General features: G+C 44.0%; 2 protein-coding genes across 5 annotated transcripts in view; one reads left to right on the top strand and one right to left on the bottom strand.

Annotated features, from left to right (window-relative positions):
• The window catches only part of rundc3b (RUN domain containing 3b), a 107,540-nt gene extending 102,840 nt beyond the window's left edge, over positions 1-4,700 (top strand). For 2 of the 3 annotated variants that reach the window (XM_041183180.1, XM_041183183.1), the window contains one exon: positions 2,871-4,700. In XM_041183180.1, the coding sequence (XP_041039114.1) occupies positions 2,871-3,016 (146 nt within the window). In that variant the 3' untranslated portion in view covers positions 3,017-4,700. Of the gene's footprint in view, positions 1-2,853 lie in introns of all 3 variants that reach the window. The other variant, XM_041183182.1, reaches the window with a different exon arrangement.
• Positions 4,701-17,101: 12,401 nt separating this feature from the next.
• Positions 17,102-25,839, bottom strand: part of slc25a40 (solute carrier family 25 member 40) — a 69,091-nt gene continuing 60,353 nt past the window's right edge. For both annotated transcript variants that reach the window (XM_041183847.1, XM_041183846.1), the window contains 3 exons: positions 24,179-24,257; positions 19,511-19,591; positions 17,102-17,940 (listed from right to left, as the gene is read on the bottom strand). In XM_041183847.1, coding sequence (XP_041039781.1) covers positions 17,822-17,940; positions 19,511-19,591; positions 24,179-24,257 — 279 coding nt within the window. In that variant the 3' untranslated portion in view covers positions 17,102-17,821. The remainder of the gene's footprint in view (positions 17,941-19,510; positions 19,592-24,178; positions 24,258-25,839) is intronic.

Raw genomic sequence — 25,839 nt, 5'->3', positions numbered from 1 at the left:
TCCAATGGTGTCAACACGAGGGGTCTGGGGCAGCTCAAGGTCACGCCAGCTTCCCTTTCTCCTCAAGGAGTCAGCCAGGGGTCCTCAGGCACACATAGGGAGGAGGATCTGCAGGTGCACACTCCAGGGCCATCCACCCAGGTGACTCCAGGAGTGTCCGGTCCATTGAATCCCCAATTCCTGTGACCCCAGCAGTTCCAATGCCACTGCCACACAGCAGGCCTGAAAGCAGGCTGGGGCCTTCCAGGCAGGGTTAGGAAAGTTAAGATGTTGTTGCACAGCCTGGGCATGTGTGTTAATCACTTGTATGAAATGTTCACTATTGTAAATAAACTCCAAGAATGTCTCCTTGCCCATGGCTCCTTGTTATGATGAGCAGTGTTCGTGTCACTCATGTGAAAGATGATGTGAAACCTTAGTTCCTGCACAAAATAAAGGCAGCATAACCTTCAGACCAAAGTGATGGTCTGGTTTAATACTCACTGGACACATTAGTGATGCCTGCACCTCGATGGTGCTTGTCATTGCTACCAGAATGTTGTGGGCACATGTCACAGAGTTCTGGCATTCCCTCTGTGTGCTCTCAGCACCTTTGAGGTGGGGCTGCCCCTCATCTCTTCAGCATCTGTGAGCGGTGATGCTGTGTTCCTGAAGGGGTCAGGTGCTGAAAGCTGACAAAGGATCAGATGCATTTAAAGTTTCACTGCTGCGTCTCCATGATATGACCCTGATCACAGAGTGCAAACAAGCTGCCCTCAGCCAGACAGTTGTCACACATTCACGGAGCCAATGTGAAGAAGTGTGGAGTATCCTTGCTGCATGTTGTCATCATCCTCCTGGAATCTAGTGACTATTAGAGCCTCCACTGCGTCTCTATGTTATGATCCTGAGCACTGAGGGTATGTGCACTGCCATCAACCACTAAGGAGTCAAACATTCACAAACATAAGGTGAGGATGTCAGGACTGTCCTCACTGCATTTCGTCATCATCCTCCAAGAATCTTGGAGCTATGATGGCTTCTCGTCTGGCCATTGGGATGGCCTCATTGCCAGCATCCTCGCCTTCAAGGACCTCATCATTACCGTCATCCCCTTCGATGTCTTTCCCATCAGAGGATAAGTGCAACTCCTCCATCTCCTCAGCCAAGTCCTCCCCCCACTTTGTAGTGCCAGTTGGTGGAGTGCACAGCAAAGTACAATGATGCATGACACCCTCTGTGAACTGTATTGCAAAGATCACCTGTGGAACCCTGAATGGAGTCACTGGCGTCAAAATTCAGCGTCACAGTCATTCTCACAGCCATTGGCAGTGGATGCCCTCCATGTCCCCGTAGCACCAAATCCAGCAGCAGCTGATTGACCATGCGCAGTCTTTCGCAACATCTGCAGGGATGACAGGCGTCGTCTATAGACCCTGGGTCTAGTGAGATGCCTAGAAGCGTCGGCTCACTGGATCTTAACCTACATGTGCAGCAGGCCCTGCGACCCCTTCACCTTGAGGGAGGTGCTCCTCCTTTTGCCGAGCCAGGCGCCTCTGCCGCTCTCCTCCTCTTCTCTGGTCTCTAAGCCATGAAGCATACCACTAAATCACCAGGCTCCATGATCCAGATGTTGTCCTCCTGCAGGATCAAAGAGACAGACATGTGGGTTAGCACGGGTGTACTAAGAACCTCTCTTGGTTAAGTTTGAAGGCCCCTTCATGCGTGCAGAAAAGTGCTGGCCACCACTTGAATGGCCAGTATGTAGTGCACTCATTGGCTGTCTGAAAACCCGCCCAGCTCCGCTTGACCGATTGGCAACAGCTTTGCCCACTGGACTGCTTGCAGTGTTCTCAGCTCAGGCGCAGGCATTCTCCTAACCCACACTGCAAAGCATAATGGATACTCATCCAAACCTGAATAAAGATATTGCCAGGGGCTGTGAGCACCTCCATCAGTGACTGCACCATGGCCACCTTTTGCAAGGAGATTCTACAACTTGTGCAGTCGGCCAATTGTTCGGCTGCCCCCTAAAACACACATTAATTTTCAGTCTGTGCCTAAGGATGAAAAGTTCTGGAGCATTTGGTGACACTTTCATGCTTTTACATTGTTTAGATGGGTAGAAAAGCTTCAGAGGCTCAACTCCAAGCTGGTCAATAGAGCCGCAGCTAAATAGCCTCAGCTGCAGAAGAATGCTCACTGTTGACAAGGTTTTCCAAGTGCTTGGCCGCTTATCTCACCACCCCTATTCAGCCACCAACACCACCACCCCCTCCCCCCCCCATCATGTGCTTGAATGTTTCCTTCAGTCTGTCTGTGCTGCTTGGCCCACCCACCCAATGGGCTGACCTACACTGGAGCCCTGCCTTGCGCAAGACCAATTTATTTTGGCCGCCTCGCCATATTGTCCACCCCGCCCAATGCCAATGGGGCCGGAAAATTCCAGCCTCTGTTTCTGTATCCGCAGATGCTGCACGGCTTGCTGAATATTCCTAGCATCTTCTGTTTTTATTTCAGATCAAAAGCATTCAGAGTTTTTTGCTTTTGTATCAGAGAAGAAGTTTGAGATTTGGGCAGGTGGAGTGGGTTGTGGGGTGAGAGCTGGACTCAGATTTGAAGACAAGTGTGGGAATTTAAATATTATTTAATACACTGAGAGATAGAGAGGTAATGTAGGTTACGTTGGCAGAAAAGGTAATCTGTCTGCATACAGGATTTAGTGCCATCAAACCTTTACTGAGTTTTATAACTAATTTCATTCTGTACTGTTTAGTTGTGATTTGTCTATTTTACATATATAAGGAAACTGATTTCATTTCCTTTACAGCTAATCAATTATGTGCTTGAGTTTTATACCAATTGAAAGTAAAGATTTTGTTTATTTATAGGAAAGGAGGACACTCCCTCATTACTTGGTCTATGTGGATCCTTGACCTCCATGACAAGCTACAAGTCTCTTACAAGCCTCAAGTCAAGTGAATGTCTTGCAAGTCCCAATGCTGAAATTACAAGCCCAGGGCTCACCCCATCTTAGTAACATTTGTGATTAGCAAAGCAAGGATGAAGCTGTCATCTTGTGCACTAAAGTGACATTCCAATCATTCAACAAATCCTGAAAAGCATGGAAACTTGACTTAATAAATCCAATCTGATTTTATTTAACCAGAAAACCGACCGAAAATGCACTTGCTACTCTGCGGTATATTTAATGTTCGCAGAAGGCTTTGGCCAGTCGTGTAGGGTGCTTTACTTGAATGTGTTTACTTTGGGAATTATTCCATATGTGCAAATGTCAGTCATGACAGCTTGGGTTGAGATTTCTTTCCCATAAAATGTCTGCTTTAAGATGTCCTTCTACTTATAAAAGAAAGCATTATAATTCTCATTGCTTTTGCTGCTGGTGTTACTTTGCAGAAGCCTGTACTCTGGGTTTGTGAATTTCTGGAGCTAAAAAGTTGTCAAATGTGCAATTAAATTCATTGCTTAAAAAGAGAAGCTGCTACTTTTCCTGGAGAATTGAAATGCAAGTGTTGCAGACTTCTATATGTATTTCATTAGCTATTGTATTTACTTTTTTTTGAGAATTTCCATCTAGCTTTACATCCTGACTGCTTGGAACAAAGCCATTTTCCACAGACCTGTAAGTGAAGGTGATACCTAGTTTTTGTTGTTTTTGCATTATTTGACTAACTTGATACAAGATGCCTTTAACATTCTGACAGGGTTTAGGTATGTGAAGGTGTAGACTGGATTTATTCACTAAAGCTTTAAGTACCTGCCTGTTACATGTGAATGTAAATGACAACAAGCACATTTAGTGTTAATTTAAATGCAGTTGCCAGAAGGCTTTGTGCACTCACAATGTTATTGATCTCAAATCTAGAACAAGCACTGTAACCCAGCCAGTCCTGCACTGGTTTGAATACTGCTCCATATTGTAATTGTTTAATTTCAGTGCAACTATGTCAACAAAATGATGAAAATTGTAACATTCTCCTGCCCTAATGAAGAAAAGTGAACCAACTGTGAATGTTTTGCTCAACAATAACAAATCACTAATTAAATACATTGAGGGATGATGGGTAAAAATCTTGTTAATGACGCATTTAAACATGTTGCAGAGAACCTTGCCACAGATGTATGCACACTTTAAGTTATAAATTGTGAAAACGTTTAAATAGTTTTGTTAATTGTAACTAACTAGGTATGAATTTTTCTAATACTTGTAAATTGCATTTAAGTCTTTGACCTTGGGTTACATGTATGTTTGTAACTTTGTCAATGTGTGATGTTTTACTCTAAATGGCTTAAAGTAACAGCGATTCCTCACTTTACTTCCTGTTACTTTTAGCTGTTTATACACAAGAATAATTAATCACAATGGGTCTTAGTATAGGGTCTTTTATGATATCTATTATTTAAAAACTATTGGTATAATTGTCTCACCCTATTTTTAGTGATTACTTTTAAATACCATCCCACTGTATCAGTAAACATTTTATTCTGTATTAAACTAACACTAAGTTGCTGCTGAAATGTACATAATGCATGATGAATCTGTTTCCTTTTGGCACCAATGGGTGTTCACAGGGCTTTTACTTTGTTCAGTCTTATTTAAATGAGAAGGGCAATGTAAAATTTTACTTGTGTATGCTTTCTTAATTTTTGTCTTGATAATTTGTGAGGTCTTAATGAACTGCATGTATAATAAAGTGAAACCAATAGCCTTTGCAGTTTGGGAATTTATAATTTGTAACCCTTTTGGCTTCAGCTATAACATGAAGATTATCTATCTTTCACTCATTTTAATACCTTAAGTACTGCATGGCGGACTGAATGTCCTGGATTTTGCAGTCAGCAACAAAGGAGCAACACTCACTGTTCATTAAGCTTACAGCTGCCCATGGACGCTTCATAGGCTTTTCTACATTACAACTGTGGCCATGTTTCATAAGTATTTCATCAGCTTTAAAGTGCTTTGAGATGTCTGGCAGTCATGAAAAGCACTATATAAATGCAAGTTTGTTTTTTTTAAATGTGAAAACTTACAGTAATTAGAGGTCTTTTTCCGTGCTGCCCTTTACAGAGAAACTGTAGTGTATAAGCAAGGCTGTTTATGGGAGCTTGCTAGGCACACACTGGCTGCTGTTGTTTCTAACATTACAACAGCAACTATACTTCAAAAATACTATTGTCCATAAAGCTCTTTGGAACATCCTGAGGTCATGAAAGGCATCCTTTTTTTTATTGGACCCACGTGTGATAGTCTCAACATTCACACATTCAGTTCCATTCACAGCACAATCCCTTTGAGATTTGGTATTTTTATGTTTGTCTTGACGAGTGCAAGATGAAAATCTTTGACAGCATGTCTCTCTTTTCAGCAATTAAAAAGTTGCTTACACCTGATGCACAAACCCTAATATTTTTCTGCATGTTTAATAGCTAACAAATGGTTAAGTACAGCAGTTTCCCACCCTTATGTTGATTCCAATGGTGAGTCACTTGGTGAAGTACCAGCGTAGCTTAGCTTGTGCAAGAGCAGAGCAAATTAAACAGCAAACTTCCTAATTCCTGCATCTAATAGTGCACTTGCAGATGTCGGAAGTGGCAGTCTGATTTATTCCTTTAAAAAGGGTGATTGATGACAGCCTCACCCTTATTATGTACTCATAATCGGGCAACTGAATGAACGAGTTTTTGGTCTCTGTTGAGAGTATTCCGTATATGCAGCCCAAATTTAAATGGCACAGCTACTTTAGCTGCTTTTAAACTGCTGGCAGTTCAAAGAAAGAATGTGCCTTTGCTTACTTAATAGTTAGTGCAAATCCCAGAAAAATGCAAGGAACAGCACCTACATGGTCTTTTTCAATCTGATGGAAGTCTTTGACTGTCAACTGTGAAGGCTTATGGAGTATCCTCCTTAAATTTGGCTGCCCTCAGAAAGTTGTCACCATCCATTGCCTACTCCATGACAGGGTGGCCAACCATCCCAGACTGTCCCATCTGGGACTGTCCCATCGTTTGGAATTTTGTCCCACGTCAGGCCTTCCAGGGCTGTGTTTTGTCCTGAATTTCTCTGCACGCTGTGGCAGTTTGGTGTTTTGATCATGCTTATTCAGTGGATGATTCTATCTTGCCCCTAATCCTGACAGCACCCCCTGCAGCCCACCAACAGCAACCACCCCCCCCACCCCCCCACCACCAAACCATGGTGAAATAACCTTTTCACCCAGGGTTGGTGACCCTCCTCCACAATGATGTGCAAGCAATGATCCTCATCAGTGAAACCACCACTGAGACCCTATCTCAGTGAAGACTGGAATCAAACAAGGCTATGTCATTGTACCAACCCTCATCTTCATTTTCCTCACTGCACATCACCTCCAGCAAATCACCCACAGGCATTGAGATAATTTACAGAACACTTAGGAAACTGTCCAACCTACACTGATTTCAATCCAAAACTAAAATCACTTTAGCTTCAGTCATTGAGCTTCAGCGTGTAGATGACACCTGCGTGCACTTACTCAGAAACTGAGCTCCAGGTCATTGTTGACTCCTCCGCCCGAAGCATATGTGAAAATAGTCCTTTCACTAAACACCTGGAAAGCTAAGGTCCTCTTCCAACCAGCTCCCACAGCATTACATCTCCCCTCATAGGTGAGATCAACAGTGAGATCCTGGAAAACGTGGACCATTTCCCATATCTTGGGAGCTTTCTCTCAACGAAGGTAGATGTAGATGACAAAATTCATCATTGCCTCCAAAGTGCCAGCTCAGCCTTTGGCCAACTGAGTATTTGAGGACCAGGATCTAAAGCCCAAGACTAAGATCATGGTTTATCAGGCAACAGTGACCCCCATGCTCCTATTTGCTTTGGAGGCTTGGACAACCTACAGTGGGTGTGTCAAAGCACTGGAGAAGTACAGCCACCAGTGCCTTTGCAATATCCTCCAAATCTGGTGACAAGAAAGGTGGTCCAATAGCAGTGTTCTCCCCAAAGCCAATATGCCCTTAGTGGCAGGAGCCAAAAAATCAGTTTCTAGCCTGCAAAAAATGGCGGCGGGAATGTGTGCTCCTGCCCTTCATGGTGGGTCACCATTCCTGCTCGAGGCTGGTGTGCAGCTATTTTGCATCTCGTGAATGAGATGTAGATGAAGGCCCAACCCGAATCCAGGAGGTGGATCTACAAACTGCAGGTGGACCACTGCATGGGGTACTGTTGGGCGGTGATGGTCTGTGCTGGTTATTGATGGGGGAAGGAAGCGAGATTAGACTGGGAGGAGAGGAATGAAGAGCAGGGCAGTGTAGGGGCCTAGTGGGAAGCGGGGGAGGTTGGGGTGGTAGGGGAAGAGACAGGTGCTGTGGGGTCATCAGATGGGTGAGCTGATATGGAGTGGGAGGGTGGGGAGGGTGGGAAGGGCCATAATGGAGTGCAGGTAAGGGGAGGGTTTTGCAGGTGCGAATGAGTGTGCAGGTGTGAATGGGATATCGGGGGGGGGGTGGGGTGTACAAGTGTGGATGGGCAATTTGTTGGTGGGGGGAGGGGAAGGCGGTTCAGAGGGAGGGATCTATAGTGTCAATTGAGGAGTCCTGAGGGCCATACTCAGGGAACTGATAATAGGAAAGGATGGTGAGGGTTAAAGGTGGCAATGCGAGCTGGGAGGGTGAGGTTTGGCGATGGTGAATGAAGGGGCACTGAGGGTTGTTGGAGGGGGTGCGGAAGGAGATGTGGATTCTGAGGACCAGCAGAATGAAGGGGGGCAAATCTACAGTCACCAGGGTGGGCTCCTCAGGAAGATAGGAGACATGAACATTCACCTGCAGGCTGAATAGGGGAGTGTGAAGGGTAACCCTAGGAAGGTTTAATGTTGCACCTGGCAGGGGGGGGGTCAGTGGTTATGGGGGAGGGTGTGGGTGACAGGGTGAGGGTTAAAGGTATTCGACTTGACAGTGAAGATCACGACAACTATGGCTGTTCCAAACTATGCAGAGCCTCGTGGTGATCTTGAGATGCTGAATGGGAGCTGGGACGTTGGGGGTGGCAGAGATGCAGGTCATCTCAACTGGACAACTGAATGGGAACCACAGCATGTAGTACTAACAATGCTAGGGCATTGGGACAAATGAGAGTGTGAAGGGCAAAGGCTCACCGCCTGCTGACCTCTCAATCTCCGCAGACTCGGTCTGGTTCCACCCCAGCCATCTAGGCAGCCCACTCCTTGAGTTCAATGAGGTTCTTGAGGTCAGGTCGGCCCCCTTCTGTCTCCTCTCTACCCCCACTATTGTACCTTAACATTTCCTGCACAGAGAGAAGGTGGAGTTGAGAACAATTGGATTTTATCTATCTTTCTCATGCTTCCAGTCTTACAAATAACCCACTGGATTGTGTGCCATCTAATTGATGCACAGCAGGTTGTCCATAAGTGTTCTGGGGCAGCAGCATCCAGAGCAATGAGCTCATGCAGATAGTGGGACAAGACTCACAGAAGCATTTCATTAGTGGTGTTTGCTGGTGCTCTCAACACCTAACTCCCTTCCTCCCCACCCTCTCCACCCCATCCCAGACAGCATCTGAACTCTGTGTGTGGAAGGGTCAGAGACTCAATGGCCTCTACACCTGCAGGCTAGATGGACAGCAGTGGGGCTATGAGGCATCACCTTATCACATTGAGTAGCTTTTATGCATGGGCCACATGGATGGTGCCCTTGCCACTGAAGCCCATATCCACTGTACAATTCAGTGAGATGAGTATGTGCAGTTGAGGGTTCACTTACCCTGGCAGAGTGGATGATAGCATTCATGTGTTTGCAGAATTGCAGGGCAGTCCTGGTGGAGGCCCTGACCTCCCTGGAGACTCTGGAGGATCAATAACCAGGGGGCACAGGTTTAAAGTAAGGGGCAGGAGGTTTTGAGGGGATGTGAGGAAGATTTTTTTCACCCAGAGGGTGTTGGGAATCTGGAACTCACTGCCTGAGGCAAAAACCCTCATAACATTTAAGAAGTATTTGGATGTGCACTTGTGATGCCATGGCATACAAGACTATGGGCCTACTGCTGGAAAATGGGATTAGGATAGTTAGGTACTTGTTTGACCGGCACAGACTCAATGGGCTGAAGGACCTATTTCTGTGCTGTAGACCTCTATGACTTCCTCCCATGCTGGGTTGGTCTGATGACTCAGCCTCCTCTTTCCATTCTTTGGGTAGAGGACGGCCCTCCTGGCCTCCACTGCATTGAGAAGGACCTCCAGGGACACACCACTGAATTTGAGGGTTGGAGGTCCCTGTGATTGGCAGGCCATCTCCTCCTTCAATGGTGGGTAAGTGTGATGTCCTGGCTTTTAAATATGGCACCTGGATATGACAGCAGTGAATGTGCCATCCAGCCCGCCCCACTGTGAGAAATGGGAAATCCTCAACTGCATAATTAATGAGGCTGGCATCGCATGGTTCCATGCAAATTCCCACTGACCTCCACAGCAGGAAACAGTCCTGGTTCCCACTCCTGCCACAGGACTTGGTCCTGGAATGGAAAATGGAACCATTCCATTTCAAATCTCTCAAACTTCACCTTGTGTTCCTTGTTGGGCCCTACATTATCCAGCTTCACAATTACTAATTGTCTTCCATCCGCTTCATTCTATCGCCTTCATTTTACCATTAGGCTTATCTTTATACCATTGCAATGTGCCCTATAAAGCCTCCTGAAAACCCATCATGGACCATGATTTTGGTCATGGTTATTGGTCAATATGTGACTTCCCTCATATGCTCATGCATCTCACTATTGTAAATGATCAAGTACTTGTTAACCAACATTGAGATCCTAATGCCTTGTAGACTATAGTAGCTTTAACAAGTCAGTTGGTGGAGTGGCAATCATGAAGCAGGCTTCCCCTCAGACTTCTAAAGCCTTTAATCCCCTCCCTAACGAAGATGCAGCACTTAATATCCTAAATTCTTATCAAATTATGAATTATCTGGTTCAACGATATACCGTTTCTATCCCATAATAAATATGAGGTGCAAGGTCAGAAAATTCTCTTGGTTAACGGAAGTTTTAAAAAGACATGCTTGATCAGACCTGTTTCCTACGGATGTAATTGCAAGGGTATTTGTGCTCAATCTATAAATTAATAATTTGTTTAAATCTTTTAAAAATTAGCAGACTAAATGTGGAAACCAACGTTTCAAGTCTGTGTGTAAAAATGGTCAAAAGCATATCGGCTGCCTGTTAAAATTTACCAAGCCTCCTTAGGGAGCACCCTCCATACCAATGACCACTACTGCCTAAAAGGACTAGGGCAGCAGGCATATGGGAACACCACCACCTGCAAGCCACTCACCATTCTGACTTGGAAAAAAATCGCCGGTCCTTCACTGTCGCTGGGTCAAAATCCTGGAATTCCCTCCCCAGCAGCATTGTGGGTGTACCTACACCATGTGGACTGCGGCAGTTCAAGGCAGCAGCTCACCAGCACCTTCTCAAGGGAAATTAGGTACAGACAATAAATGCTGGTCTAGCCAGTGATGCCCACGTTCCATGAATGAATGAAAAAAAAAATGTCTGGCTCTAATGGTACAAATGAACATCTCTTAATGGGACACAAATGCGAAGTTAAATTGTCCTGTTTACCACAATGGGGAAAACGCAATCATATTTCATTAGCAGTGCATTAATCTTAAAGCAGGACTCCCATCTGTTAAAACGAGGTTAAGATTACATCCTATCAGAAAGCAATGAGATTGGACGGAGTAAGTCACTTCCTTGATTCTTACATGCCTGCCTGTTTTTAGCTGGGTGAAAAATTAAGCCTTGGGTTTGAGCTGTACGTATTTGTTACTTTGGCGTAAAGCACACTTTTGCTATATTGTAGATACAGAATAATAAGAGAAAATGACTAGTCCACTGATTTTAGATCATCATGCAGGCCCGGACTGCTTCAGTATCTGAGGAGTTGTGAACGGTGCACATCCCCGTTTCTGATGGAGGGAAGGTCATTGATGAGACAGCTGAAGATGATTGGGCCTCGGATGTTACCCAGAAGAACTCCATCAACTGTAAGATTTTGATAATACAATCAATTTTTAGGGTTTGTTGTTGATTTGCAACATCTCTGGATTTTATTCTTTAACCACTTTTTAAATTAAATAGTTCAGTTTGAATTTCTGTTAGTGAGGCAATGGGCAGGCAAGGCAATTGGGATACTTTACAGGATGGCAGCTGTTGTTTGTGCGAAACTACATTTAATGATTTTATGACTTTAAATTGCCTGGGAGTTTGGATTGAGCATCTCTATGTTTGAAGAAATGGTTAAAGAGTAGTTTGAATTTAGGATGACCCATGCATTGATTTAATTGATTATCTATATTTGTAAGGCAGAACATCTGTATTAGAGGGAAACTTTTCTTTCTTTTCTGACATTATAATAGGAAGTGTTTTTAAAGTTTGTTCTGAATGCCTCTGTATCTAAAGGAAATGTTATTTGTTTGCAGTGGTATGTAAACTCTGGAGGTCTAGAAAACAAGGAATGGACATTTGTCTTTAGTCTACATGATGCTAGTTACAGAGATGAAGTGACATGAGATGATGAGAAGTAGGGGATAGTATAATGAGGGGGATTGACATGTTCTCTGAAGCAAAGAGTGAGACTCCAGACGGCTATGTTGCCTGCCTGGTGCCAGGGTTCGGGACATCTGCTCAGGGCTGGAAAGGAACTTGCAGTGGGAGGGGAAGGATCCAGTTGCCGTGGTCCATGTAGGTACCAATGACATAGGTAGAACTAAGAAAGAGGTTCTGCAAATCAGTAAGAGGAGCTAGGTAACAAATTAAGAAGCAGAACCTCAAAGGTTATAATCTCTGGATTATTACCTGAGCCATGTGCAAATTGGCATAGGGAAAATAAGATTAGAGATGAATGCATGGCTCAAAGACTGGTGTGGGAGAAGCGGGTTCCAGTTTGTGGGGTACTGGGGAAAGTGGGGGCTGTAGCGTTGGGACGGTTTACACCTGAACTGTGCGGGGGCGAGTCTCCTCGTAAATTGCATAACTAGAGAAGCAGAGAGGGCTTTATGCTAAACAAGCGGGGTCAGGGATCAAGCTTGGGTGGAGGTAGCAATTCAAGGTTTATAGAGTCAAGACAGGTGAGCAAAGTAGTAATATGAGAAATGAGGGTCAGAGATTGGCAGGAAGGGACAGAGAGAAAAAAACCTAAGAATATATCAACAGTCAAGGATAGATGTTACAAAGATAAAAAGACAAAACTGAATGCTCTCTATCTAAATGCACGTAGCATTCATAACAAAGTAAATGAATTGATGGCCCACATCGAAGTAAATAAATATGATCTGATAGCATTTACGGAGATGTGGCAGCAGGACGACAAAGATTAGGTCCTTAATATTAATATTAAGGGATACATGACATTCAAGAAGAATAGGAAAGTAGGTAAAGGTGGAGGGGTAGCACTATTAATCAAAGAGGGCATTGGTGCAATAGTTAGAGATGACTTTGGTTCAGGAGATCAGGATGTAGAATCAGTTTGGGTAGAGATGAGGAATAGTAGGGGAAAAATAGTCATTAGTGGGAGTGGCCTAAATGCTCCTTAACAGTAGCCAGAGTGTAGGACAAAGTATTCAAGAGAAAATATTGTGTGCTTGTGATAAAGGGACAGCAATAATCATGGGTAATTTTAATCTACCCAAACTGGAAAATATCAGATCGGCAGTATGAGCTTGGATGAGGAGTTCATAGAATGCTTTTGAGATAGTTTCTTAGAACAGCATGTTCTGGAAGCAACCAGAGAGCATGTTATATTAGGCTTGGTATTGTGTAGCGTGACAGGATTAATTAATAACCTCAGAGTAAAGGCACCCCTTAGGTAGCAGCGACCACACTATGATTAAAAGGGAGAAGGGGGGAGGGGGTCTAAGACTAGTATCTTAAACTTAAATAAGGGCAACTACGGGGATGAAAGCTGAGCTAGCTGAAGTGAACTGGGAAATTAGATTAGAGGGTAGATCACTAGAGAAACAATGGCAAACATTTAAGGGGATATTTCAGTGTATTCAGAATAAGTACATTCCTATTATAAAGAAAAATTCTAAGGGGAACACCCACCATCCGTGGTTAACTAAAGAAGTTAAGGAAAGCATTAAACTTAAGGAGAGCACATACAACTCCGCAAAGATGAGTAGCAGGACAGATAATTGGACAAAGTATAACTAATCAGGAGAAAGAAGGAATGAGATGAAGCTAGCTAGAAATGTAAAAATGGATAGCAAGAGTTTCTACAGGTGTTTAAAAAAGGAAAAGAATAAGTAAAGTGAGTGTTGGTCCTCTAGAGAGTGACAGTGGGGAGTTAATAGTAGATAATAAGGAAATGGCAGAAGAAATGAACAAATATTTTGCTTCAAAAACAAAAAATGCTGGAAAAACTCAGCAGGTCTGACAGCATCTGTGGCAAGAAAGACAGAGTTAATGTTTTGAGTCCTTATGACTTTTCTTCAGAGCTAAGAGAAGTAAAAATGTGGTGAAATTTATACTGTTTAAGAGGGATGGAGCAGGTGAAGCTGGATAGAAGGCCAGCGATAGGTAGAGGCAAAGGAGAGATTGCCAAAGATGTCATAAACAAAAGGTCAAAGCAGTGTTGATGGTGGTTCTGGCTATAGGAGCTGCTAATGGTGACATTAAGGGTAGAAAGCAGAATGTGATAATAGCTGGACAAGGGTGAGCACTCTGGAAAGAACAACACGAGCAAGTGACAGATGGCCCTTGTGGGGGTGGGGGGAGGGGACAGTGGTGGGAAAAAAGATAGAAAATAGGCCAAAAGGTGGGGATAAAACAAACAATGAATAAAAATGAAAATGAATTAAAAAAATAAAAATAAATGGAAAAAAAAATTAAAATAAAAATGAATATTGAAAAAAAGGGGATAAAAGACGGGTGAGGATGGAGGGGACTGTTCATGGTCTGAAGTTGTTGAACTCAATGTTAAGTCTGGAAGGCTGTAAAGTGCCTAATTGGAAGATGAAGTGCTGTTCCTCCAGTTTGTGTTGAACTTCACTGGAATGTTGCAGCAGGCCAAGGATGGACATGTGGGCATGAGTTTTCATGTTAAGGCATTGGATGAGATTAAGAATAAAATGAAACTGGGGGCAAGGATAGCTTTGAGATCGGGTGAGTTGGTGCTGCTGGAGGGAAAGTCAGAGATATTTTGCTTCTGCGTTCACTATAGAGGATACAAAAACATTCCAGTAATAGCTGTAAATTGGAGATGAAAGGGAGAGAGGAACTTGGTGAAATTGAAATCACTGGGGAAACGGTATTGAGCAAATTGATGAAGCTGCAGGCTGGCAAGTTTCCAGGTCCCGATGGACTACACCCTAGGGTCTTAAAAGAGGTGGCTAATGAGGTAGTGATGCACTAGTGCTAATTTTCCAAAATTCACTAGATTCTGGAAAGTAGCAAATATAACCCCTCTATTCAAGAAGGGAGACAGGCAGAAAACAGGAAACTATAGACTAGTTAGCTAGACATCTGTCATGGGGAAGTTGTTAGAATTGATCATTAAGGAGGTTATAACTGGGCACTTAGAAGAGCTCAAGGCAACCGGAAAAAGTCAGCATGGCTTAATGAAAGGAAAATGATATTTAACCAATTTATTGGGGTTTTTCGAAGGAATAATATGAATAGTGGATAAAGAGGAGCCTGTAGATGTATTGTACTTGGATTTCCAGAAGGCATTTGGTAAGGTGCCCCATCAAAGGTTATTACAGAAAATAAAACAGCATGGTGTAGGGGGTAACATATTAGCATGCATAGAAGATTAACTGCTTGCAGAAAGCAGGGAATATGCATAAATGGGTCTTTATTGGAATGGCAGGATGTGATGAATAGAGTCCCAGAGGGGTCTGTTCTGGGGCCTCAACTTTTTACGATTTACATCAGTGATTTAGATGGAGTGAAGACACGGTAGCTAAATTTGCAGATGACAATGATAGGTAAGAAAATATGTTGTAAAGAGGACATGAAGAGGTTGCCGATCGATATAGATGGGTTGAGTGAGTGGACAAAGGTCTGGCAAATGGAGTTTAATGTGGGGAAAATGTGAAGTTGATCACTTTGGCAGGAAATACAAAAAAGAGAATGGCTGCAAAATTCTGAGGTGCAGAGGGATCTAGGTGTTCTAGTACATGAGTTACAAAAAGTTAATATGCAGATACAGCATGTAATTAAGAAGGCTAATAGAATGCTATCCTTTATTACAAGAAGGATTGAACATAAAATTAAGGATGTTATGCTTCAGTTATACTTATGCATTGGTGAGACCGCACATTGAATACTGTGCGTAGTTTTGGGCTCCTTATTTAAGGAGGGATGTAAATGCACTGGAGGGGGTTCAAAGGGGGTTTACTAGATTGATACCTGGAATGAGTGGGCTGACTTATGAAGAAAGGTTGGGCAGACTGGGCTTGTTTCCACTGGAGTTTAGAAGAGTAAGGGGTGATTTGATTGAAGTATACAAGATCCTGAACGGCCTTGACAAGGTGCACGTTGAAAGGAAATTTCCTCTTGTGGTTGAGTCCAGAACTAGGGGGCACTGTTTTAAAATTCAGAGTTGCCCTTTAAGGATGGAGATGTGGAGAAATTTTTTCTCAGAGGGTTGTGTGACTTTGAAACTCTGCCTCAGCAGGTGGTGGAGATGTCATTGAATATTTTTAAGGCAGAGGTAGATAGATTCTTGTCATGCAAGAAAATCATAGGTTATCGGGGTTAGATGGCATTGTGGAAATCAAAACACAAGATCATCAGCCATGATCATATTAAATGGCAGAGCAGGCTTGAGGGGCTGAATGGTTTACTCCTGTTCCTATTTCTTACACTCTTATGACTTGCACCCTAAGCCAATGGAAGAGGTGAATTTGGACTGCTTCCAAAAACAGGATTCAGGAATAATAAGTGGGGGTAAAAGTTGAAAAATCGGATTCTTTAATGGCACCGTGTTACCGTGGTTTTTGTGGTATAACTCTTCTGGATACTGTTCAATATTACTTCAGAGACAGAAGGGAAGGACATCACCTGTGCTGACAATGAGGGATGAGAATCTTTAATGTTGTCTTTGCTGTTTTTTGTTAAGTAAATGTATAATCTTGCTTAATAAATTCTACTTGATTCATAAATACCAGTTATTTGTATCTTGTTAGGTCAGGCACAACTGTGGACCGCAATGTTATAAATTAAGAATTCAGAACTTAGAGACTTTAATTAGGATTTCGAGGTATAAAACCCTTGTAATATCTTACACAGTGATGTCCTGGGATTAAGATGATTATTGTCCAACAACCAGAATCATCTTCCTTTTGTGCTAGATGACTCTAACCAATGGAGAATTCTTCCCCCGGATTCCCAATGACTTCATTTTTGCAAGAGCTCCTTGATGCCACACTTGGTCAAATGCTGCCCTTATGTCAAAAGCAGTGACTCTCAACTCATCTCTGGAATTCAACTCTTTTGTGCATGTTCAGACCAAGGCTGTAATGAGGTCTGAAGCAGAGTGGCCCTGGCAGAGCCCAAACTGAGCTTCAGTAAACAGCTTATTGCTGAGTAGGTACTGCTTGGCAGCACTGTCAACTAAATCTTCCATCACAAATTTCAATAGTAAATTTTTCCTTTTAATATTCTAGTTTGCAGCAGGATACCAGCCTCCATTAAGACTAGGAAATCTACCTTCCAAGGCGTTGCTGCAGGCATTCAAACCTCTGCGCTTTAAAACCACAGAATAAATCTTGCAATAGTTATTAGGATTATCACTTCAGGTTAACCCCAGCTATAAGAACACAGTTACTCTTTTCCCATCCCCTCACTGACAACTCAATTAAAAGAACATCACACACACAGCTGTTCACTACTCTTATCGGTCTTTCTTCTGGAAAAAGAATAAATTTTACATGCTAATAATTGTTCTTTTAGCTAGAATGAACTGCTTTTAGGAAGAGGAGAAAAGATAAATCACTAGAGTAGAAATGAACAGATAAAAGTAACAAATACCCTGAAACAAATACTTGAACTCAGTACTCCACAGAACATCACTAAACCCAAAAAATCTGTTAATAAGATGTGCAGTGTTTGTTTATTTAAAAAAAAAGCAGACATATATCAGACACCAACAAATCACATTTCTCAACATAAACAAAATTTCACAAATTAATATTTACTGGACTCTGTTTTCAGAAAATAATCTTCATTGCAATAAACTGACTGTTCAAATGAAATAATCACAACAATCTCACCAGCCCATTTTTCATCATCGTTTGCTCTGGCAGTGGATTTCATTGTTTACATATATCTAGTAGTAGGATAGGTTATTTTCTATGTTAGTATTGCACTTCAAATTTCTACAATGGTATTTTAAACATCTGATTATGACAAGATACAACTTTAATATCCATTTCTTACCTCCCGAGGTTGTGAATCTTCACTGACATAGAGCTATTAATTTTACAATACTAAACAGGTAAACTGTTCCCATTGTTTTTCCTTCACGTAAATCTCATTATTTCTATACCTTTGGAATTTGAGCCACAATGGCAAACACATTTTACAGTGACTTTAGACACTGGAAACAGAGTCAGAAAAAGTGTTCTACAAGTAATTCCTGTCCATTCATGAAATGTTTGATGTTCCAAGGTCTCCCTGTCTATAATAATGAGTAGGCTACGTTTGAAAATTTTGTCTATAACTTAGGTACAAAATTTGGCCAGAAATGAGTCTCCACGTTTGATTTCTTCTTCAAACTCGACTGTGTGGATTTTCTCAGCTGATGTCCGACTTTCAGCCTGTTTTTAGCTCCCGTTCTCTGTTTAATTTACGAAAAAAGGATTTGCCATATTCATAGGAACTGATCATAATAGCACAAGCTGGTGCTACCTTCATTAATCGAGGCAACAAACCTAGAGGAAGACAGATAATTATCTACTATTCTATGCACATTCTCAAGAAATAAATCTTCGCTAATTTAGTTTGAAGTTGTAGCAGCAAATAAATGTACTATTTAATCAGGCTAATAATAATCCTAAAACTAAATTTTCAAATTTACAACTCTACATGACAAGAGAATTTTAAAGGCATTGGTGATTAGCATATACAAGTGTCAGCTTGTATTCAGTTGATTCTTCTTACTAGTACATGTGGGTTTGAGCAGATGCCATTTTTAACTGGATCAATTTTTTGGGAATTGCTGTTTTAGAAAAGCAGGGATGTGCTGCTGAGGCTTTATAAGGCTCTGGTCAGACCACATTTAGAATATTGTGAGCAATTTTGGACCCCATATCTCAGGAAGGATGTGCTGGCCCTGGAGAGGGTCCAGAGGAGGTTCACGAGAATGATCCCAGGAATGAAAGGCTTAACATATGAGGAACGTTTGAGGACACTGGGTCTATACTCGATGGAGTTTAGAAGGATGAGGGGGGATCTGATTGAAACTTACAGAATATTGAAAGGCCTGGATAGAGTGGACGTGGGGAAGATGTTTCCATTAATAGGAGAGACTAGGACCTGAGGGCACAGCCTCAGAGTAAAGGGAAAACCTTTTAGAACTGAGATGAGGAGTGGTGAATCTATGGAATTCATTGTCACAGAAAGTCGTGGAGGCCAGGTCATTGAATGTATTTAAGACTGAGATAGATAAGTTCTTGATTGGTAAGGGGATCAAAGGTTACAGGGAGAAGGTGAGAGAATGGGGTTGAGAAACTTATCAGCCATGATTGAATGGCACAGCAGACTTGATGGGCCGAATGGCCTGATTTCTGCTCCTACGTCTTATGGACTTATGGGAATGTGGTGAGAATGGACAAAGACGACTTTGGTTTGGAACTGGTAATAAGGGCTTCCTTCACATGTATAAAATGCAGGAGTATTTTGGAGGGGTAAACTGGGGAAACAAAGGGGAAATTGTTGCAAGGAATACAGGTTCTAGCCTAGACCGATATGTTAATTTAGCATCCTGAAGAAGCTGCTGGCTTCAAAGTAGGTTTGTCTCAGTTAGTGATGAGTAAGCCTGGTCTGTGGCAATTGGGAATGAACGCTTAGAACATCAAGGCAGCCGACATGCAAAACTGCCTAGTCTTTTCCACTCTGCTGGAGGAAGATAAGACTGAAGGAAATTAGTGCTGAGAAATGATATAGAGAAGATGGATAACCAAACATGAATATTGAATTTTGTGCCCATTTTGATTGGGTTTCAGAGAGGCAAGCATTTGCTGCTGGACAGCATAGAAAATGCATAATGTCATTAAATGAGACTGGTTCAAGTTATTGCACAAAATTGACAGACAACAAAAAATTAAAAAACAGCTCATGAAAACAATACAGAAAATTAGAAGTCACTTTCCTACCAAAAACAAAATACACGACAGGAAGTTATCTTCCAATGCTGAAATGTACCACAAAGTCACAGTGCAAGCTGATAATTCATCAATACAAAATTCTAGTTTGTTCTGTGCTAAATCTGTAGATACTTACCAACAAATAAACCTCCAAAACCTGACTCACGAACAATGCCTTCCATTATTTTCCAGGTGGAGGTTAAGGCTTTTCGAGGCTCTGGAAAAGAAAATTTATAATCACAGAAACTCTTGATTCAGCTGCATCAATTTGAGAGTTATTTCTCCCTGCTACAGGATACAAATTTGATATTTTATAGTTAGGAAAATTATGATGTCCATTTTAGAAGACAACAGAAACCTAACATTATTGGATTTTTTGAAAGCGATCTGCTAATGGAGTCTCCATCTACGAGGTTGAAGGATTTAGCCAATAAGCACATCACCTTGATTCAGTTCATAGCACACCAATAGGTTAGATGATGGATTTCAAACCTCACTCTACAGCTTGATTTTATTATTTAGAATGACAAAATGCAGTACTGAAAGAGAACGTTATGGTAAGAAGTGTTGTCCTTTGATGAAATATTGAACTAAAATTCTAACTACCTGTTCTTGTGATTCAGGTTGATTGGGGCTATTTTGAAAAATAACTGGAGTTTCCACTTATGTCCTAACCAACATTCCTTTCTGACCCCAAAGAAAGTCGCTTGGCGGCCGATTCAAAAGTGGCTTCGGCAGCCCCTGGAACAGTGCCATGGAAGGACGCTGAATTCTGCATAATGGAATCCGTTGCGGCTGGACATGGCAGGCGGGAGGTCAGTTCAGCAGGGCAGTTGGCCCCACATTTCTCGGGTGAGTGCCTCTCAGTCCTCCTGGAGGAGGTGGTAGCCAGGAGAGAAACCCTTGTCCCCAGAGACGGGAGGTGGAGGCCCCTCTACCTCATCAAAAAGTCCTGAGAGGAAGTGCATCCGGGGTCAGAGCCACAACGCAGTGAGGCGCACAAGGGTGCCGTGCCGGAAGCATTTCAACAATTGCCTGCAATCGATAAGGGTCAGTACAGTGGTGGCGTGGGTCACGTTGCAGAACAGTTAAGAGCTGCCCATCCCACCGTGGACCTCAGAGGTGTGAAGAGCATGAGTAACATGTTAATGAGGCATCATCTGGCCAAGACGGTGAGCCCGGGCTGCTTGGATTGAGTGCCTTGTGGCTCCAGGGTCATGAATCGGCTAAGCCCTGCGAGGTGTTCCTCAGGTGATGCTGGCCAGGCTGCACTGGCGCTGCAGGTAGAGAGTGGACTAATCAATGCTTCTCCATCCTTTCAGGAGATAACATCTCATAACAATACTGAAAGATTGCAGACTGGTGTGGGACCCCGACACCTCCTCGTGGTACGAACAGGAGGCCCTGGAGCTGGTGAGGTGCCATGTACCTTGGTCAAGCAGCTGCGGTGAGGTTGGGGTGCCAGAGGAAGGTAAGAGTGCAGTATACTGAGGTGACAATGTCGGTTTTGCAACCATTCCAGTGTAGTCTCTATATTGATGTGAGTCTCGAACCTGAAATCCTCATTGATAATCGAAAGATAAGGGCACCATGATGCATATCTCTGTCCCATCAGGGTGCCAGGCAAGCACAGTGACAGTGTCATGACTTAAACTAATCACATGTCCTCCTTCTGCGTTTTAGGGTCACCAGCAGGGCGTTGTCATGAGGAGCCTGAAGGCCCACCCCTGACCCGAGGACCACCATGCTCACTGCGCACCAATGTCACACCCTCTCAGCCAGGCAGGCACCAGTGCAGATCAGCACCTCGATGGGCATTAGATCACTGTGTAGTCTATCATGCACATTGATGAGGGCACTTCACACTCATTTGAGGTGCAAGCGGAGGCAGAGAGTGCCCAGGGCGCCGGCAGTTGGAGGACTGCTGGGGATCACGGTAATGGTCAGTCGATGGCTGATGATGGGCCTTTGGAGTTGTCCATGAGGCAGCAGATGTTGGATGTCCAGCAGGGTGTGTGGGAGGATCTGGTGGAGATACATGAGGGAATGCATGCCATGGTGTCCATTGTGGAGGAGTCCCTGCAGAGCATGAGCACAGCGATGACCCTCATGGCCGAGCGCAATGCCTCCTCCATGGGGAGGGTGGCGACTCTAGTGGAGAGGCAGCTCCAGGGACTCAACCAGGAGTTCCTGGGGATGCACTCGGACCTGCAAGCCCTCACACCGGCAATTACTTCAGCTGGTCAGTGTCAGTATGGGAGATGGATTGGGCACCCAGTATCTCAGCTAGGTGCCTGTCCATCAATTGTGAGCAGGGAGGTCCAATGTGACCTCACATTGGCGCACGAGCTGCCTGTCATCTCTGAGTTCCTCTCAGGGTGGTCCGGATGACAGCAGCAGCTTCTCCGCCCCTCTGCCACTGTGTGTGGTATCTGATGAGGCTGCTGCAACTGGTAAGATGCCAGCCGTGGCTCTGGCTGCTCCCTTCCAGGCAGGGCTAGCACAAGCTCCACAGGCCAGAGGACGCCCACTGAGGTCATCAAGGCCAACAAGACAGCAGAGTGTGCAGGCTGTCTCCAATGCTGGTGTCAGCAGGTGGGGAACACCTAGACGTAGCGCCTGCAAATGAAAACTTAAAGCACCTTAAGCATAACACGGGCTTATCACGGGCAATATTTTGTTCCCCCATTTCTCTTTACATTTTTTCATGGTGTGATTGAAAACACCAGTTAATGTTAATTTCAACAATGTTTCACATTCACAGGTAAATGAGATGTCATTTTGTGAAACTGGCTTCTGTATGCTTCATTTGCTCTGTAGGTGCAGGGTAGGCCATGATGTTATGATGGACGTGTGCCTCTTGAAACTTTGTTGCAAAGGCACACAGTTTATATTGTTGACCAAAGAAATGGTCCTGTCAGGGATCGAGTATGGAGCTTGCAGCCCTGGCATGTGGTGGTGGTTCTTACTTGGTAGGTGGCTGAAGGAGCGTTGGATCAAAGCATCCCGGGTGTCTCTGCCACCGTGGAGGTTACCCAAGTCAGGATCTATGCGTTCTCCTCACCGTGCTCACCCTTGGACTCACTACTGGACTCATCATCTGTTGCCTGTGCAGCTGTGTCTTCCTCCACTGCGTCCCCCCCCTTGCCAGTGCCAGATTGTGGAGTGCAACATGCAACCACTATCAGTGACACACGCTGTGGAGGGTATTGGGAGTGCGCCCCCTGAACGGTCCAGGCATTGGAAGCACATCTTGAGAAGACCTATGGTTCCCTCTGCCACCACCCTGTGGAGGCATGGCTCCTATTGTACCACTGCTTGGCATCTGCTCTTGGGTGGCAGAGAGACGCCATGAGCCACCGTTTGACGGGGTAGCCCTGGTCACCCAACAGCCATCCATTCAGTCAGGCTGGGGCAGTGAAGAGCCTTGGCACCTGGGAGTGCCTCAGGATGTAAATGTCATGGGAGCTGCCAGGGTGCTTGTACACACTTGCAGAATCTGCATTTTGTGATCATACACTATCTGCACGTTCATGGAGTGGAATCCCTTCCTGTTGACGAAGGCACCTTGCTCACCCGCTGGCACCTTGATGACGCCACGTGTGCAGTTGATTACACCCTGGATGCGGGGGAACCTTCTGGCTCACTCTGCCTGACTGGCCTTGTCTGTATGGTAATGAATGAAAGTCAATGCACACCAGAACAGAGCTTCTGTCACCAGCTTGACGCAACTGTGGACAGCTGATTGAGAGACTCCACACAGATCCCCCACTGACCCCTGGAAAGAGCCGGTGGCATAGAAGTTGAGGGCCACTGTGGCCTACAGTGCCACTGGCATGGGATGTCCACCTATACAGTCGGAGCTGATCTCAGGGCCAATCCTCTGAGAGATGGAGGTCACTGTGTCACTTGAGAGACAAAGTCTACTTCGGCATTGCACCTCGGATATATTGAGGTAGCTGCATTATTGCCTGTAAACACTGGCAGCAGGATAGTAGCATCTTCTGCGGACCCTTCCGCCTTGGACTTCCTGTTGGCCCTGACTCCCTTTTGCCTGCACGTCTCCTCCCACAGGTCGTTCCCTTGGAAGCTACTTTGGGACACCTGGCCTCCTCCCCCTTCTGGTCCTCTCTTCCTCCTCAGAGGAGGTGCCTCCAGCAGAGACCACAATTCCCATTACCAGGGTAAGGGAAGGCACTCTGATACCTGGAAGGGCCCAGGCAGTATGAATCCTCCGGGGGCCTGGAAAACAATGCTGAGTCCTGAACTGAGCCTCAAGATTCTCTGAACGCAGCTCTGAAGTGAAATGAAGCTGTTCTGTTCACATAAGCAACCAGCAGTAAGTGATATCCTAAACTCTTTACTAATCGCATTGATAAGGCCACTGACCCCTCTTATACCGCCTGTGGATGAGGTTTTGCTAATTGTGGCCTGCCTGCCTGTCCATGCGACGGCCTAAAAATCACATGAGCTACGTACAATTGGTGTCTCAAGGGCCTTAACTGGCCATTTAATTAATGGCAGGCGTGCCTCCGTCCCCATCGCGCACCCGCCTAGTGAAATATAATGAGACTGCGCGTTGATGTCGGCACTCTCGGGCGATGTCAACGGCTTTATTTAACGCTCCAGTGGGTCGGATGTGTGCCTGCCTACCAAACTAAAAATTCTGCACCATGATTACTAAACTGGTGAAGGCTGTCATGAAGTCTAACCTTAGATGTGAAATGTCGGTGAGTGCTTAGCATATACATTCACAAATCAGGGTCACTGTATAGTTTGAAACAAAACTCTAAAAATTACATACTCAACATGCTCAGCTCTCCAAGTTCAATCTGTCTGCGAGTTTTCACCACATCAAATGGTAAAGTCAATACAGCTGCAATCTGAAAGAAATGATCAAGTAATGGCAACATACATCTCTATTTTCATACAGTTCAGCAAGCAATATTTAAATTAGTTTAATGAGAAAAAGACATCAGGTTGTAATTGATTGTTTCTCATTACTCATAAATGATAAAAGAAAATGTGCTGGAAATACATAATTTGCTGCAAGGTGCCTATTCCCATCCCTCTACATACACCACTCTATAGCTCGCCGCTATAAGATGCACTAATAGGCACAGTAATGGCTTTCCTATGGCCTTCATGAGAAAGGTTTTGTGCACCAAACTAAGAGGCATGGGTGTCCAATTTATATCCCATCACCATTGTGGAGCATTACTGTGGTTCTGCCACGTTGTTAGAAAATGGTGGCACAAATGTAAAAGCTTGATTGGCCACCTGTGCTGGAAAATACTCAGTTCCAGCGCCATTGCTGCATCAAATGTTCATCCGCACTAACCGAGAACAGGATTTCCTTAGCATTGGCAGATGTAGTAGATGTCAATCCCAGCATATTTACGAAAAATAGAAATGAGCACTAGAAGGTCATGAAGCTGGTGAATTAGATGGCAGCTGCAATCTGTCAAGCGGCAGGTCAGAGTAGGTTTTGGGCTTTGCAAAATGGTCCATGCCAGAAAATTAAAAAGGCATCTTTTCTCACATGTGTATCCTATTTGAGGCATGCTATACTTAAGACTTACACCAAGGAAACTTTACCACATGGTCTTTAGCGCTGTAAATACCATGCAGCATAGGCTGTACACGAAACTATCTGGCAATTTTAGAAAACTAATGGCAATCTCTAATGGTCTCACTTCCTCCTTCCCATTTATGAATAGTCCATTTCTTTCCGCTTTATTGTGAAAATGTTATCAGGCTTGGATTTGTATCATCTTTGTAATGCACCAAGAAATGCAATATCAGAATGGTTTTATCTGTTTTATAATGATATAAGCAAAGAGCCAATTTTTTTTTGCAAAAATATACTTTATTCATAAAAAATCTTCAACAACATTTCAAACCATTTCAAAATCACCATTGCTAAAATACAATCACGTTCAACTTTTACAACATGTATCACAAGGTGAATATTACAAACAGTGAATATTACAATCATTTTCAGACATTCATTTTGAGCTGTACAGCCCGAGGAGCTCTACACAGTTCCCAGCCCCTCGGTGCACTGTGACAGAAAGGTCTTAGGCAGTGACCCTTCCTCATTGCACCTTTGCGACAGCTGCCCCAAGCTTTAGTGCGTCCCTCAGCACGTAGTCCTGGACTTTGGAATGTGCCAGTCTGCAACACTCGGTCGGGGACAACTCTTTGCGCTGGAAGACCAACAAGTTTCGGGCAGACCAAAGAGCGTCGTTCACCGAGTTGATGATCCTCCAGCTGCAGTTGATGTTTGTCTTGGTGTGTGTCCCTGGGAACAGCCCGTAGAGCACAGAGTCCTCTGTCACAGAACTGCTTGGGATGAACCTCGATAGAAACCACTGCATCTCTCTCCAGACCTTCTTTGCAAAGGCACAATCTACAAGGAGGTGAACAACGGTCTCTTCCCCACCACAGCCACCTCAAGGGCAA

This window comes from Carcharodon carcharias, chromosome 3 (genome assembly GCF_017639515.1).
Source record: "Carcharodon carcharias isolate sCarCar2 chromosome 3, sCarCar2.pri, whole genome shotgun sequence".
NCBI lineage: Eukaryota > Metazoa > Chordata > Chondrichthyes > Lamniformes > Lamnidae > Carcharodon > Carcharodon carcharias.
The sequence above is the reverse complement of the archived record's forward strand: the minus strand, read 5'-3'. Positions and strand labels throughout refer to the sequence as shown.